General features: G+C 38.9%; 1 protein-coding gene across 1 annotated transcript in view; it reads left to right on the top strand.

The window, feature by feature from the left end:
- The first annotated feature begins 2268 nt into the window (after positions 1-2268).
- The window catches only part of CXADR (CXADR Ig-like cell adhesion molecule), a 28749-nt gene continuing 14093 nt past the window's right edge, over positions 2269-16924 (top strand). Inside the window, exons 1-3 of the mRNA XM_007934898.1 lie at positions 2269-2314; positions 5725-5897; positions 10101-10305. Of these exons, the coding sequence (XP_007933089.1) occupies positions 2269-2314; positions 5725-5897; positions 10101-10305 (424 nt within the window). The remainder of the gene's footprint in view (positions 2315-5724; positions 5898-10100; positions 10306-16924) is intronic.

The following is a 16924-nucleotide window of genomic DNA, read 5'->3' as shown; positions in this document are numbered from 1 at the left end:
GCACTTAAATGTGGTTGAAAGTTTAGGATGCTGGCTGAATATGTTGTTGTTGTTGTTATTTGCCATCGAGTCGAACCTGACCCATAGCGACCCCTCCTTGGGTTTCCGAGGCAGTGTCACTGTGGAAGTAGATTGCCCAACCTTCCTTCCGAGGAGTGGCTGGTGGGTTTCAACCGCCAGCCTTCTGGTTGGCAGTCAGGTGCCTTAGGCACTAAATGGAACCTGGCCTTTTATTTTATTTTTCTCAATCTATTAACATTTTATTACCACTGATAGTCTAAATATGTTAAGATTATTTTAAGGGCTAGTGAAAAGGATTATACAATGGCTAATGATTTCTGTTTTGTTGGAATTTATTTCTTGAAACACAGTATTGGACTAGTCCTTGTGGAAAATTAGGACTTTGGATTTACTTATCCTTAAGTTTTCTATAATGTGTTCATATTTATGGGGAGAGCAAGTGGAAGGAAAGGAGGGAAAGGCACGTCCATGCAGCATAATCTTAGTGCTTAGAGCCTCTTCTAGGTCACAGCCTGTGGAGAACAGGTCTTCTCTGAAGCACATGAAATTACCATGAGCTGGAATCTACTCGATAGCATTGTTTTTTTTTCTTGTTTTAAAGTAGAATACAGATTTCAAAATTATTTGTACAATTTTAAGCTGTTTTTTAAAAAGCATATAATAAATATGATTGAAGGGTATTTTTCAGAAGGAAAATAAGGGATAAATAGTAAGAAATGCCTCAAAGAAAACAGATTTGTAGAAATAGAAAACTATTTCATAAATTAAAAAATGTAAGTGGTCTCAAAACATTTCCCCCTCTTTCTGAGTTGTTTTCATCAAAATTTAGACTTAAAGAAGCCTTGGTGGAAGGCTTGTCAAAATTCATTAGCATGTGCCCCACCAAAAATGAGCTTCCATTGTGTAGGTGGTACTGTGGCAAAGCATGAATTAATGTAGCCATAAATTAGTATGACTAAACTGATCTTTTAGAGAGTCTGGTTAAATTCAGTTCTAGTAAAAACTTTTCTAATGCTGGGAAATTCACAGTACTCTTAAAGGGAATTGTATCCATAAGATAAATGTTAATATAGTCATTCTCTTTTCACAAAGGCACAAATTAAAAACTGGGGATTGCTTAGTTTGAAATCAGTTACTTTGACCCAAATCCCATTCTGTTTCCACCAAATTACACTCTTCCTCCTGAGGGTGTGGTGCATGAATGGAGCTATCAGGATTTTTAGTTGATGTCTAGTTAATTCCAACAGAATAGAACTGCTCTGTAGGTTTTTGTTTGTTTGTTTTTTAATATATATAAATATATATGTATAAATTTTATTGTTTTCCAGATGAAAGTTTACACAGCAAATTAGGTTCCTATTGAACAATTATTCTTTTTTTTTAATGCACTTTATTGAAATATAATTTATGTGCAGTGAAATACACAAAACTAATGTGACATGGGTCAATGCTTTTTTTTTTTTTTTTTTGCAGTGTTCTCTCCTCTCCCATCCCATCCCTGGTAACTAACAAAGAAAGTTCCCTTCCATATATAAACCTGTCCTTGACTTTTTACAATAATGAACTAATGCTGTGTTTGTCCATCTGTGACTGACTTCCTTCACTCAGCATAATGTCCTCCAAGTTCATACATGTTATGAAGTGTTTTTGCATATTCTACATTATTCTTTAGGACTGCGTGGTATTCCGTTGTGTGTATGTACCACAGTTTAGTTATCCATTCTTATGTTGATGTGCATGTAGGTTGTTTCCATCTTTTTGCTATGGTAAATAGTGTTGTGATGAACATGGGCATGCATATATCTGTTCTTGTCCTGGCTCTCACTTCTTTAGGATATATACCTAGTAATGGGATTGCTGGGTCAAATGGTATTTCTAATTCCACCCTTTTAAGGAATCGTCATCCTATTTACCACAGTGGTTGTATCATTTTACAGTCCCACCAGCAGTGTTTAAGAGTCCCAATCTCTCCACATCCTTGCCAGCACCCGCCATTTTCTGTCTTCGTTGAACTTTGCCATTAGTCCTGAGATGGTGTCTCGTTGTTTGCAGCTCTCTAATGGCTAGTGATCATGAGCATTTCTTCATGTATTTGCTGGCTGCCTGAATATCATCTTGGTGAAGTGTCTATTTATGTCTACTGCCTATTTTTTAAATGGATTGTTGGTCTTTTTGTTGTTGAGGTGTTGGAGTTTTTTATAAATTTTAGAGATAAGTCCCTTGTCAGATATGTAATTATCGACAAGTATGATTTTGTTGCTGTCATTTTGTTATGTACTTTTTTGTGGTGTTGATTTCTTTGTTCCATGTAATTTTCTGTGCTGAGCTCGTTTTGTTTATGCATTGTGTTATCGCTTCCTTCGTTGCTGTTGTTTTCGTATTTGCTGACTATTTGAGCTGGTCCTCTTTTTTATTTTGATGTGAAGGTTTATCATTTTAATTTGAGGTTACCCTGTACAGGATTTATAATTTCTTCCCGAGTTTAGAACCGTCCGTTCTATCTTGTAGTTGTCTAGACTTCCCTACCATTTAGAAGTTGTGTGACTACACAGTTTTTTCCCACTTTTTGGGTTGTAGTTATCTTCATTTGTCAATTGATATCTCTGGTTCTTTGTTTACAATCTTGTAGGCTTATTTACTTTGGATACTTCTATAACTGGGTTGGTTTCTGGGTTATGTCATCATGTGTGTTAAATGGTCAGTTGTTGGTTTCTGTCCAAAGGACTCCTTTTATCATCTCTTATAAGGTTAGTCTGGTTTTAACAAATTCCCTTAATTTCTCCTTATCTATAAATGTTCTAATTTCACCATGATATTTCAGGGACAGTTTTGCCAGGTATATAATTCTTGGTTGGAAATTTTTCTCTTTCAGGGTTTTATATGAACCATCCCATTGTCTTCTCAGCTGCATGGTTTCTGCTGAGAAATCCAAGCTTAGTCTTATTGGTTGTCCCTTGTAGGTAACTTTTTGTTTTTCCCATGCTGCTTTTAGGATTTTTTTTTTTATCTTTGGTTTTGGTGAGTTTGATGATGATATGTCTTGGTGATTTTCTTTTGGGGTCTATCCTGTTTTGGGTTCGTTAGACTTCCTGAGTGGATATATTCTCATCTTTCATCATACCAGGAAAATTCTCTTCCAACAAATCTTCAACTATTTTCTCTGTGGTTTCATTTCTCTTTTCCTGTTCTGGAATTCTGATTACATGTAGGTTTATTCCTTTTGATGGTATCCCACATGAACCTTAGGCTTTCTTCATTTTGTTTTGGTCTTTTTTCAGATTGTTCCATTTCCAAAGAAGTATTGAGGTATTTGCCTTCAATCTCACTAATTCTGTATTCCATTGATTCAATTCTACTCCTTTGCCCCTTCAATGTCTCATCTATTTCTGAAAATTTAGTATTAATGTTCTGGATTTCTGTCTGTAGATTTTGTATCATTTCTAATTTTTCATTTATTTTGTCATTTTGTTCTTATCTTTTGAAATTGTTGTAGGGTTTTCTCTGTATTTTCCTCAATTTTATCAGTGTTTACCTTGATCTGTTTCTCAATTTGTTGAAGGTACCTAAATATAATTTTTCTGAATTCCTTATCAGGGAGTTCCAGTGCTGCATCTTCCTCAGGGATATGTTTTGAGTCTGTATCCTTGCCCCTTGTTTCTCCTGTTTTTTCTTGCTTCTTTGAGTGGACTCTGATGCTCTGTTGTCTCCAAGGCATTGCGACGTTTTTGTGTTTATATTTAATTGGCAATAGTATGTTGGAGTGACTGGCCCATGATTTTTGTTTTCTTTGATTTATTTGTATCTATGTAAGCAGGTACTGTGCTGTGCTTCTCTGTTTGCTAGTTGACAGCACTTACATGCTCACCACCGGTCTCCTTTCCCGTTGTCTGCCACCCATATGTCTCTGCCGTCCTTGGCAAGTGGAGCCTATTTTTAGGTCCCTGGAATCGAATGAGACTGCTTTCATTTTAAAATCCAAAATGGCTGCTGCTTGTTCAACATTCAACTTGGCTGCACCCCCGGTCACTTTAAATATCCAAAATGGCCACTGAATGTAAACAATCAAAATGGCTGTGCCCTCTGGACAGCTAACAGTCCACAGCTCAGGTTGTCTCCCTCCTTGCTGTTTTTCTTCCTAGTCAGAGGCCACAAGCGCAGTCATCCCTACAGTCCTTGGTGACAAGGGCTGATCTTTAGGTCAAGTCTCAGGTCCCAATACCACTTGGAAATATTCAGGCTGTCAGTCCTGTCAAACCAGCTGACAGTCCACTGCTCTGCTCATCTCTGTACTCACTGTTTTTGTTCAGGTTTTTCCACTAGTTGGTGCCTAATCTGCTTCTGTATAGTTCCTTTCAAAGCTCAGGGCTCCAGGATCATCTTGTGTTACCTCTGTCCATTGGTTTCTCTTTTCTTTGTTGAAGAGGGTCTGTGGAACTTGTCTGCCTATTCTACCATCTTACCGGAAGTCTTCTCCCATCCAACAATTCTTAATACAAATTGTTTCATGACATTGGTTACAGTTTTCACAGTGTCAGCATTTTGATTATTTCCATTCACTTTGTTCTGTTTCCATTCAGCTAGCTTCCTCTTCCCTCCTTGCCTTCTCATCTTTGCTTTTATGTTGACTCTTTAGTCTCATAAAGTTGATTGTTTAAGGGAGCGTGTTACTCACAAGTGAGACTGTTTATACTTTATAAACCAATCTATTATTTGGCTGAAAGATGACCTCTAAATTGAAAGGTTTTCTTAGGACAGTGTAGTCTCAGGGTTCTTCTAGTCTCTATTGGGCCAGTAGGTTTGGCCTTTTTTTTTTTTTAGGAATTTGAGCTTTGTTCTACATTTTTCTCCCATTCTACCTAGGACCTTCTGTTGTGTCCCTGATTAAAATGGTCAGCAGTGGTAGCCAGGCACCATTTAATTCTGGTCTAAGATTAGCAAGGTCATGGTACATGTGGGTTGTTAGTCCTGTGGACTAGTTTCTTCTTTGAGCCTTTGATTTCCTTCATTCTCTTTTGCTCCATATGAATAAGAGACTAATACTTGTATCTTAAATGTCCCCTTTCAAGCTTTTAAGACCCTAGACGTTTCTAACAAACTAGAATGTAGAACATTATCTTTATGAACTGTGTTATGTTGGTTGACTGAGTTGTCCCTGAAGTCTATAGTCCTGTGCCTTTTAACCCAGTAAACCAATCCTGCAAGTTGCTTAGATGTGTCTAGGATGCCTCAGTAACTGTGCTCCCTATGTGCTTTGTTATATTTATGGAAATATATACAGCACACACAAACATATATATATACACATAGCTACCAGCCATCCCTCAGAAGGAAGATAGGGCAATCTACTTCTGTAGTGATACCGCCTCAGAAACCCAAGGAGGGGTTGCTATGAGTTGGATCTGACTCGGCAGCAATGAGTTTTTTGGGTTTTTTTTTTTTTAACAGATTCACTTATACATGCATGTGCTTTTACTCCCATGTGCATTCTTATACATATATATGCATGCATTTCCACCTACTTCTTATGTTGTTGCTCCATAGGATTTTCAAGGTTGTAACCTTTTTAGAGCAGATTGCTAGGCCTGTCTCCTGGGGTCCTTTGGGTGGGTTTGAACTGCCATCCTAGTAGTCATGTGTTTAACCATTTGTGCCATCCAGGCTAATTGCAGATGCTTACTTCATCCATGTACATGTTTCTTTCTCCAGATTTCTCCAGAAGTTTAAGTATAGCTACTCCTTCTGAACAGATGATTGAAAAAGCCAAAGGGGAAACTGCCTATTTGCCATGCAAATTTACCCTTAGTCCAGAAGACCAGGGACCTCTGGACATTGAATGGCTGCTATCACCAGCTGATAACCAGAAGGTGGATCAAGTGGTAAGTTGGATAAGGGCTTGCTCACTCAGCATATGTTTAGGGTGGGCATGGGAAACAGAAGAAAACCGCAGGCTTCTTGGATTTTTTGGATGGGTGAGGAAAACCTTCACTCTGATGGAATGTGAGGAATATGGAATGATATGGATAATAAGTGACCTAAGATTTCAGAGGAAGAAGAGGTAACTGGATTTTAAGAAAGAAGAGGAACTTGTAAGCTAAGCTTCCAAAATTGTGGATTTGGAAATATATTCAAAGTGGACAGTGGGGGACTTGGGATAATATGTTACAGGAACAATAGCAGGCAAGAATATGCATAATGTTTTAGGGGACTGTTCTGGTTACCTTGTACTGCTCTGACAGGAATATACCACAAATGGATTGGCTTTAACAAACAGGAGTTTATTCTTACAATTGGGAGGTTTTAAGTCTGAGTTCTGGTAGCATAGTGCCTAAGGCACTTGACTGCTAACCAGAAAGCTGGCGGTTCAAACCCACCAGCCATTCCTCGGAAGGAAGGTTGGACAATCTACTTCCGTAGTGATACTGCCTCGGCAACCCAAGGAGGGGTCGCTATGAGTCGGGTCCGACTCGACGGCACATAACAACAACAACAACAAGTCTGAGTTCAAAGTGCCAGGCTCTAGGGGCTGACTGAGAGCCCCTCAACCTTGGGTTGCAGGTCTACCTCCTGCTCCTGGCCGACTGAAACTGGAGGCTTTTCTTCACTCAGATGCTGCCTGCTGAGGCTAACAAACCCAAGGTTAACAAGTAAAAAGGCACAGTTCCAATGTTAACAAACCACACAGCAGGCCATTGATTCAAGTCCATTGAAAGTCCCAATATTGGCAGAGCATGGTAGGCTGCTGAACCATGACACAGTTATTTGCAGGGTTCAAGTGTGCCATAAGCTAGAGACCATTCCCAAAGCTGCTGCTTATATACAGGAAGCAGACCACAGACCCAAAGCAGCTACTCAGCTGCTTGTGGTAGATGCCACCATGGAGTTGATTGCCATTTTCATCATGGGGAATAACTACCACCAGCTGCCCAGCCACTCAGCCAGGCCCAACCAAGTTGACACACAAAGGTAACCACCAAGGACCATGTATTAAAAGTTAGGTAGAAATGAATTTTTAGTTTTACACAAAGACTCAGTTATCGTTAGAAATTGTCATTAAGTTACATATTATTAGAGTCTATTTTCCTTATTTTTTCAAGTTAAAACTGTATAGAATGCATTTCTTAAAACAAAGCCTTTATAACATAAAAATGACCTACAAAATATTTAATCTTGTATTTTAAAAAATTAAGTATCAAAATGTTGTTAATAGAACTCTTCTTCAATTACAATGTAATGAAAATCTACTGTAAAAAACTTGGAAAACCAAAAAATAGCACAAAGGAGGGGAATTCTCCAGTAATCTCACCTTCAACTACATGTATCACACTTTTCTTTTTAATAGTTTCATAATATTTCATTTGATTTTGAATCTTGCTTTTGGTCTGCTACAGTTAATAAAAACATTAATAAATAATTATCTAGAGTAAGGAGAAAAATTATTTAGGGGATTATGACAATGCATGTATTTGGGGAGAATTTTATTTTTACTTACATGGTTCATATAAATGTTTGGTTTTTTTAAATTTGTTGGTAAATATTAATTCCTTATATCTTACCTACTGTTTATAACATTGTTATTTCTTTTTTTTGGAGGGGGCGGAGATACTACAATCGTTTACAAAATAGTAAACCATGGAAATCGGTATTTGTCAGGCCCTCCTTAAAAGACTGATGTGTATGCTTAGCAAACATAAACCAAAAAAACCAAACCGTTTACTATGGAGTCAATCTTGAGGGATTGGAAAATACAATAGAATGAACCTAATAGCTTTACACAACAATGATTCAGTAGTTAAATACAGAGCAAGATATAGTTGCTGTTGACAAGTGGGTGTGGTAGGAAGGTGGAGGAAGTAAAGTAATGGCTTGAGTTTGCAGAGTATATCAGCTGTGGGCCCTTCAACTGACTGCTCTTTTATTCCCTTAAACCAAAACCAAAATCCCTGCCATCAAGTCACATCCCACTCTTAGCAACCCCTCCTTGGGTTTCCGAGGAGCTCTGGTAGCATAGTGCCTAAGGCATTTAACTGCTACCCAGAAGGCTGGCAGTTCAAACCCACCAGCCACTCTTCGGAAGGAAGGTTGGGCAATCTACTTCCGTAGTGATACCACCTTGGAGACCCAAGGAGGGGTCTCTATGAGTTGGATCCGACTAGGCTGGCAGTGAATTTGGTTTTTTTTTTTGTTGTTTTATCTCTACAGAAGTCGATAGCCCAAGCTTCCTTCTAAGGATTGGCTGGTGGCTTTGAACTGCCAACCTTCTGGTTAGCAGTAAAATGCCTTAGGCATTACGCCACCAGAGTTCCCTATATTCCCTTAGCAAGCTGATATTGAGTGCATCCTAGATGCAAACATTTATAATATAAATCTTATAAGATCTTTGTAGATTAGGGGTGGTTAGTCTGGTAGGGTACATGGTAATAGGGAAAAGAACTCAACTCCTTGTCCTCAGGTATCTATAGAATAAACCTTGGGAAAAGCTGTTCTTGTGTGACATTTAATCTGATTGTACTGCCCATAATTAGCATCTCAGACAAAATGCTATTTGCAGATATTTGTATGTTTCCTGATTATTATTTGAATTTAGCACCACTGCTTTTGGCCCTTGAGTTTCATATCCCAGAATAAAGGGTTTCATTAGTAAATGTGCAAATTATAAAATGTGTTAATTTTATTGATGGCTAGAGATGACTATTAACAATTTTTTTCCAAGTAAGTTTTTCTAAAACAAAAATATATTGTGTTTTTGGTGAAGGTTTACACAGCAGTTAAGTTTCCATCCAACAGTTTCTGCACAAGTTGTTCACTGACATTGGTTACATTCTATACAATGGGTGAACATTCTCACTATGAAATGTTGTAGTTGTTCCGTTTCCATCCAAGTCAATTTTAACACAGATTTTATTTCCCCTCAAATTCTAGCCTTTAGGTATTTACATCAAAACCCATATCCGTGCCCCCCCCAATCAAATTCACTGCCATCGAGTCGATTTCGACTCAGAGAGACTTCCTTTGGGTTTCTGAGGCGGTAAATCTTTACGGAAGTAGATTGCCCAGTCTTCCTTCTGCAGAGTGGCTGGTGGGTTTGAACTGCCAACCTTCTGGTTAGCGGTCAAATACCTTAGGTACTATGCCAGAAAATTCATTGGAATTAGGAAAGGGTTTGGAAGATTGTGTTAACCTGAGTACACATTAAGGTTTGTTTTGTTTATGTATATATTAGAGTCTAGAACCCTCAAGTGCTCCGATTTAGTATTAAGACAAAAATAATGTCCTTTTTTTCCTTTCTTTGATTCCACAGATAAGTTATCATTAGCCTTTTGGAGGGAGGGTTAAACTTGATGTTATTCACTTGATTGACATACTGTAGCCTGTGAGATAGTTGGAAATTAAACACCAGTTGCCCTCCAGTCAGTTTCTACTTGTGACATCCTATGTGTGTTAATGCAGAACTGTGCGCCACAGGATTTCAGTGACTGATTTTTCAGATGTTGATCATTAGGCCTTTCTTCTGAGGTGTACCCCTAAGTAGACTGGAACTTCCAGCCTTTCAATTAGCAGCCAAGCCCGTTAACTGTTATCACCACCCAAGGACTACAGTAAGGTAGAGTGTATGGAAATTAACAGATCTGCATTTTTTTCCAGTCTCACTGAATAGCTCTCTTACATATGACTATATGATTTGATCATGTTGGGCCTTAGTTTCCCCAGTTAAAATGGAAGTGTTGGACCAGACTTAAGTAATCACATTGATCTCTTTCCATTTTTTCATTCTGTAATTTAGATAATTATAGGCTTTTCACAATTCTCTCTCTCTATCTATATATGTATATGTAGGTAGGTATATATTTGCTTTCTTTAAAGGCTTTGCATTAAAATTTATGTTTTTATTCGGAACATTTTATTGTGGTTTGGGTGAATGTTTAGAGAACACATTAGTTTCCCATTCAATTATGGACATTTTCTATATTTCTTTTTCCCCACAATGTATGATGTGTTCATTACTCTTCTAATTAGACACAGGGTTCTGTTTGTTTGTTTCTTGGCTACGTTTTTCCTCTCTTATTTTGATTTTCTTTTAGATTATCTTATATTCTGGAGACAAAATTTATGATGACTACTATCAAGATTTGAAAGGACGGGTACATTTTACAAGTAATGATCTCAAATCTGGTGATGCCTCAATAAATGTAACAAATTTACACTTATCAGATATTGGCACATATCAGTGCAAAGTAAAAAAAGCTCCTGGTGTTGGAAATAAGAAGATTCAGCTGACAGTTCTTGGTAAGTTTTGTGTTAATGTTATTTGTAACAGAATGACTGGTCAGAGCAGCATTCCTATAAGACAGAAGCTTCATTTATTTTAGTAGTGATTTTAAGCATGTAAAGTACCTCTAGTGCCCTCAAATAGAATAAAACTTAAAAATAGCATACCTTTTTGGATAGAAAAAAAGAGTGACCAATTTTGTCAAACTGCTAAGAGTTTGAAAGTAAGTAGAGGAGTATTGTAATGAGGGAAGAACCCAAAGGAAGAATAGGAGATCCAAGTATTTTACTTTGTTTTTTCCTCAGAATTAGCTAGAACCTTATCATTTCCCTGGACCTCATGCTATCTTTTTGAAAAATAAATTTAATGATCTTTAAATTTACCCATGAGATCTCAGTTCAAAATTGTTTGTTATGTGTGCTTTAAGCTTTTACCTTCACTACCCTAAAATAAGTGAGGTTTCTATTATTAATAATTGTAGTATTTAGAAGATAAAATGTAGTAGAAGGGGTATTTAATTGGAATACTGTTATTAGCAGGACCAGGCTACCTTCTTTGTCCCACAGAGCAGCTGGTGGATCACTGTGAGTTGGAATCAACTCAGTGCTGTGGGTTTGATTTTTTTTTTTTCTTCTTAATGGTCATCAAACATCAGAGAAAGTCATAAAACCTGCCTGAGCATTACTGTTTTTTAACCTTAAACTGAGAGCATTAGATAGATGGTCCCCAGGGTATCTTGTAACTCTGCATATGATAGTTAAGAAGGAGATAGTATGAACTGCTTTATAAACTGTCAAAGACTACGGAGTTCCCAATCTTTTTCTAGATTCTGTGGTAATATGCACAGGCAGTCTTAACTTCTTGAATTTGAAACATTCTCAAATGTTATAAGTCATTTCTAAAACCTTCTAAAAACTCACTCTTTAGGTAACTGGGGATGGGAGGGAAAGGGAGGAAAAATTTTGGACAAGTTAGGGGTCACGTGTTGATTGGAGTGAGGGAAGGGAAAAAAGAGAAAAATAAATAAAACTTTATTGTGGCAGACTTTACACAAAATATGCAATAGCTACCATGTAGAAAAAACATAACTTCCCTGCTCTCTAGTCTATGGCAGTAAATTTCCCTAATTTGACCTAAAGTTTTTTGGTTTTTGGGGAGCACTTAGGGATTCAATGTATACAGGAAATGCTGATTGTTAGAATTCACTAACATATCCTGGAAATAACTAATCAAGGCAGCTATCCTCACGTCAACTTTTACCTCATTCCTTTTGCTGTAGGTACCTGATTCGAGGTGGAGTAGAAAGGTAGTTAAGTGTGTTGAGTTCCAGAGTATCCTTGTTTTCTAAAGAGTGAATAGCAGAACAGATGGACACTAGGAACATTATTGGTTTTTGCACTCCCCAGTGACAACTTCTGGGGCTCCCTTCATTGGTAAAGCAGTCTTCTGGCTACTGGCAGCGTTGATGAGTGGGCTCAGATGGGGAGGACAAGTCACTTCATCCTAAATGGCACTACATCAGAACGTTTCCTGTGGTATGAAAAGAAGTGAACCTGAAGAAGGAACCAGGAAAAGGATTATGATGATGTTGGAAAGCCTAATGTCTTAGTTATGTAGTGCTGCTATCACAGAAATACCACAAGCTTTAACAAACACAAATTTATTCTTTCTCAGTTTAGGAGACTACAAGTCCAAATTCAGGGCACTAGCTCTAGGAGAAAGCTTTTTCTCTCTGTCAGCTCTGGAGAAGGTCCTTGTTTCCTTTTAACATCTAGGCAGAGTGCCCCTTGGAGATCTCCGTTGTCTTGGCATCAGTGTTCCCCCTGGGTCTGGGAGTTTCTTACCACAGGGACCCTGGGTCCAAAGGATGTGCTCCCCTTCTGGCTCTTCTTTTTTGGTGCTAGGAGGTCTCTCCAGTTTCTTCTTGCCTGTTGCATCTTTTTTATATCTCAAAAGAGGTTGACTCAAGATACAACTTAATTCTGTCAGTTGTATCTTGCCTCATTAACATAATTGCCTCTCATCTTACCTCATTAACATCTATAGAAGTTAGGATTTACAACACATAGGATAATTACATCAGATCACAAAATGGAGGATAATTACATAATACTGAGTGAGGATAAGCCTAGCCAAATTGTCACATTTGTAGGGGACACCTAGGTTTCAGTGTCTATCTACAATGAGTAAATATAGAATAGCTTTCCTTTTTATAAAAGTTTGTGTTCCTGCTAGGTGCCATTGAATTGGTTCTGAGTTACAGCGACCATGTGTAACAATAGAATGAAACACTACCTGGTCCTCTGCCATCCTTAGAAGCCTTGCTATGTTTCAGCCCATTGTTGTAGCCACTATGTCAGTCCATGTTATTGAGGGTCTTCCTCTTTCTAACTGACCTTTAACAAGCATAATGTCATTTTCCAGGGATCAGGCCCTTCTGATAACATGTCCAAAATACGGGAGGTAAAGTCTCTCCGTCCTTACTCTAAGTGGAATTCTGGCTATACTTGTTCCAAAACAGATTTGTTTGTTTTTCTGGTAGTCCATGGTATATTTGATATTTTTCACCAACGCCATAATTCAAAGGCACTAATTCTTCTTTGGTCTTCCTTATTCATTGTCCAGCTTTCACATGCGTAGGTGGCTATTAAAAATACCATCAGGTGGATCTTAGTCTTCAAAGTGACCTCTTTGCATTTTAACACTTTGAAGAGGTTTTTTTTGCTGTACAGGTTTGCCCAGTGCAATATGTGGTTTGATTTCTAGACTGCTGTTTGACTGTGACAGTTGTGTAAGCCTCTAGTCTGAACTTATCCCAGACCCAGGTATTCCTGAATGGACTTTTCAACACTGCTGTCTAAGAATTATTAAGATAAATAGGAAATTAAACTGGTTCATGATGTTCCAAGATTATACATGGCTATCAGAATTTCTTATTATGAAACTTCTCTTAGGGGCAGCTGCACTGGAAGTAATACCATTGACATGTATTCTTTGAAAGACTGTAGACAAGTACAATTTGTGTGTGTGTGTGTGTGTGTGTGTGTGTTTTGCTGCATTCCATACCGCCAGGTTCTGGGTTAAATTTTCAGGTCCTGAAGGGATCATTACAACACAAGACCAATGTGACTCTACCTGTAAATATTACAGCACATATCCCAGAAGGAAGCTGGGTTGGGTACTGATTGCACATAATATGGCCAAGTGTGCTCTCATGTCAACAGCCATCATTACCCAACTAGAGAAATGGCTCTTCTAATTAAACCTCATAAACTCAACATCTAATTCCTCAGAATGGTTAAGTGGGAAGTACTTTGTTGATGCCCACTCCTTTTGTTAAATCTATAGGAGATTATCATAGCCAAACAAACAATGAATTAAATCCATGGAGTGGAGAAAGGGTTTAAATAAAGAAGAAAGAAGAAGAAAAGATTGCCTAAGATGAAGTATTAATTGTTAGCTGCCCCCAGTATTAGGAGCTCTGGTGGCATAGTGCCTAAGGCCCTTGAATGCTAACCAGAAGGCTGGTGATTCAAACCCAACAGCCACTCCTTGGAAAGAAGATTGGACAATCTGCTTCTGTAGTGATACCGCCTCAGAAACCTAAGAAGTGGTCACTATGAGTTGAATCGACTGAATGACAGTGAGTTATTTTTTGCCCCCACTATTAAAAAACCAAATTGGTAGCCCTTGCGTCAGTTTGGACTCATAGTGACCCCATGTTTGTCAAAGTAGCAGAACTGTGCTCTGTAGGACTCTTGGTGCTTGTGACCATTTGGAAGTACATCACCAGGCTTTTCTTTTGAGGTTACGTCTGGATTTCAAACCCTCAGACTTTCAGTTAGTATACAGTTACTTAACTGTTTCTGCCACCCTGGGACTCTTGACCTTACTGTAAAACTCACTCCCATGGAGTCAATTCTGACTCATAGTGACCCCCATTCAGTTTCCGAGGTGGTAAATCTTTACAAAGTGTATTGCTCCATCTTCCTTCCATGTAGCAGCTGGTAGGTTTGAACCAGCAACCTTCTGGTTAGCAGACGAATGGCTTAGGCACTGTACCACCAGAGCTCCTTTGACCTGACTTACAGGGGCAACTATACTCTGATCCCTTGAGGCTGTCTCAGAGTCAGGAAGAACCTCTCTAGCTGGCTTCCATCTTTCCAGATGAGTCCTGGCCACTCCAGGTAAAAATTCCCATCTGTTTTCTCTTGACAGTGAAAATCCTACTCAAGCTTATCTGACAGCATTGCTTGAATATTGTGCCTAGATAGTCTAGAGAAAAGATAAGATGAAGTGCCCTCTAGTGACCAGACTGAATGGTACTCCATTGGAGCTCTCATTTGATTTACTATTAGTGGCTCTGCTGAATACTTTGATTTTTTTGTGGAAAATCTGATGCAGATGCTACCGTCGTGTCAGTAGGGTAATGATAGTTCACCATTGAGCCCCTGTGATTTGTGTGGCCATGAATCCACTGTGTCGCTCAGTCAGTTGTATGGTTATATTGCTATTGCTTCCCTTTAGGTCAGAACCTGCTCTGGTCTGTCAGATATACCAAAAGAGCATGAGGATGCTGCTCAATAAAGATGTTAAAAGGGGGTAATGATAACAAAAGGAACTGATTGAGTGTTAATATAGTGGTTACATATCCCTGGAGCTCTGAAATGACCTATTATTGACACCTTTTGCTATGAATAGACTGAGCTGTTCTGAAGAGCAGAGCATGCACAATTAAAATGGTTTCCTGGACATGTATAGTACACTCCAACTATATCCATGCTGCCTGAATGGAATAGTAACAAGAGCATGTGTGATGACTGAGTCAGCACTGGTCCTAAGAGTCCTGAGGCATCAGGAAGCCATTGATACAGAGCAAGGCATTTTTTCCCCTCATGTTCTATTTTGAAATAATTTTAGGTTTATATAAAAGTTGCAGAAATAGTAAAGAGTTCGAGTATACTCATCATTCATTTTCATAGTATAATTATCAAAACAAGAAATTAACAGTAGTATAATATTATTAATTAAACTACAGCCCTAATTTGAATTTCATTGTTTTCATCCAGTGTCCTTTTTGTGCTAGCATTGAGCCAAGGAGCCACATTGCATTTCTGTCTCTTTAGTCTCCCTCAAAGATGTCACTTTGAGGACTAAGGTGCGCCTCACTCAAGCTGTGATCTTTTCAGTCACCTTCTATGCATCTGAAAGCTGGAATGATGAATACGGAATACTGAGGAAGGGTTGATACATTTGAATTACAGTGTTGTCAAAGAATATTGAATATACTGGGTATTGCCTGAAGAATGAACAAATCTGTCTTGGAAGGAAGTACCACTTGAATACTTAGAAGCAAGGGTGGAGAGACTTCATCTCATGTGCTTTGGACATGTTATCAGGAAGGTGCAGTCCCTGGAGAATGGTAAAGCAGAGGGTCAGTGCAAAACAGGAAGACCTTCATCAAGATCGATTGACACAGTGGCTGCAACAGTGGGCTCAAACATAGTAAGGATTGTGAAGATGGTCCAGGACTGGGCAGGGTTTCCATTCAGTGAATGAAGAGTTGCTTTGAATCAGAACTGACTCGACAGCATCTAACAACAAGAACAACAACAGAGTCTCCTCCATCAAGGGGCACAGGATGTCACAGTATCTTGTTGTTAGGTACCATCGAGTCCCCAACTCATAGCGACCCCATGCACAGCAGAACGAAACACCGCCCAATCCCATGCCAGCTCCATGATCTTGTTATACTTCAGCCCATTGTCACAGCCACTGTGTCAAACCATCCCATTGAAGGCCTTCCCCTCTTTGGTCTACCCTCCACCTTAACAAGCATGACATCCTTCTCCAGGGAATGGTCCCCTCTAACAACATGGCCAAAGTAGGTGAGATGAAGTCTGGCCATTCTCGCTTCCAAGGAGCATCTTGGCTGTACTTCCTCCAGGACAGATCTGTTAGTTCTTTTGGCAGTCCATGGTACCTTCAGCATTCTTCGCCAGCACCACAACTCAAAAGCATCAACTCTTCTTCGATCTTCCTTATTCATTGTCCAGCTCTCACATGCATATGAGGCGATTGGAAATTTCATGGCCTGTGTCAGGCGCATCTTAGTCCTCAAGGAGACATCCTTGCTCCTCAGCACTTCAAAGAGTTCCTTCATAGCCGACCTACCCAGTGGTACATGTCATCTAATGTCCTGACTGCTGCTTCCATTGGTGTCGATTATAGAACTAAGCAGCTTGAATTCCTCGACAACCTCGATCTTTTCTCCATTTATGTGATGCTGCTTCTTGGTCCAGTTGTGAGGATTTTTGTCTTCTTTATATTGAGATGTAGTCCTTACTGCAGACTGTGTTTCTCAATCTTCATCAATAAGTGCCTCAAGTCATCATCACTTTCAGCAAGCAAACTTATATCATCAGCGTATCTCAGGTTGCTAATGACTCTTCTTCCAATCCTGATGCCATGTTTTTCTTCATATAGTCCAGCTTCTCGGATTATTTGCTCAGCATATACATTGAGTGGGAGCTCTGCTAGCATAGTGCCTATGGCACTTGACTGCTAACCAGAAGGCTGGTGGTTCAAACCCACTAGCCACTCCTCAGAAGGAAGGTTGGGCAATCTACTTCTATA

Source organism: Orycteropus afer, unplaced genomic scaffold, assembly GCF_000298275.1.
Source record: "Orycteropus afer afer isolate SDZICR_OR568_19922 unplaced genomic scaffold, OryAfe1.0 scaffold00022, whole genome shotgun sequence".
Lineage (NCBI taxonomy): Eukaryota > Metazoa > Chordata > Mammalia > Tubulidentata > Orycteropodidae > Orycteropus > Orycteropus afer.
This window is presented reverse-complemented; position numbering and strand designations above follow the sequence as displayed.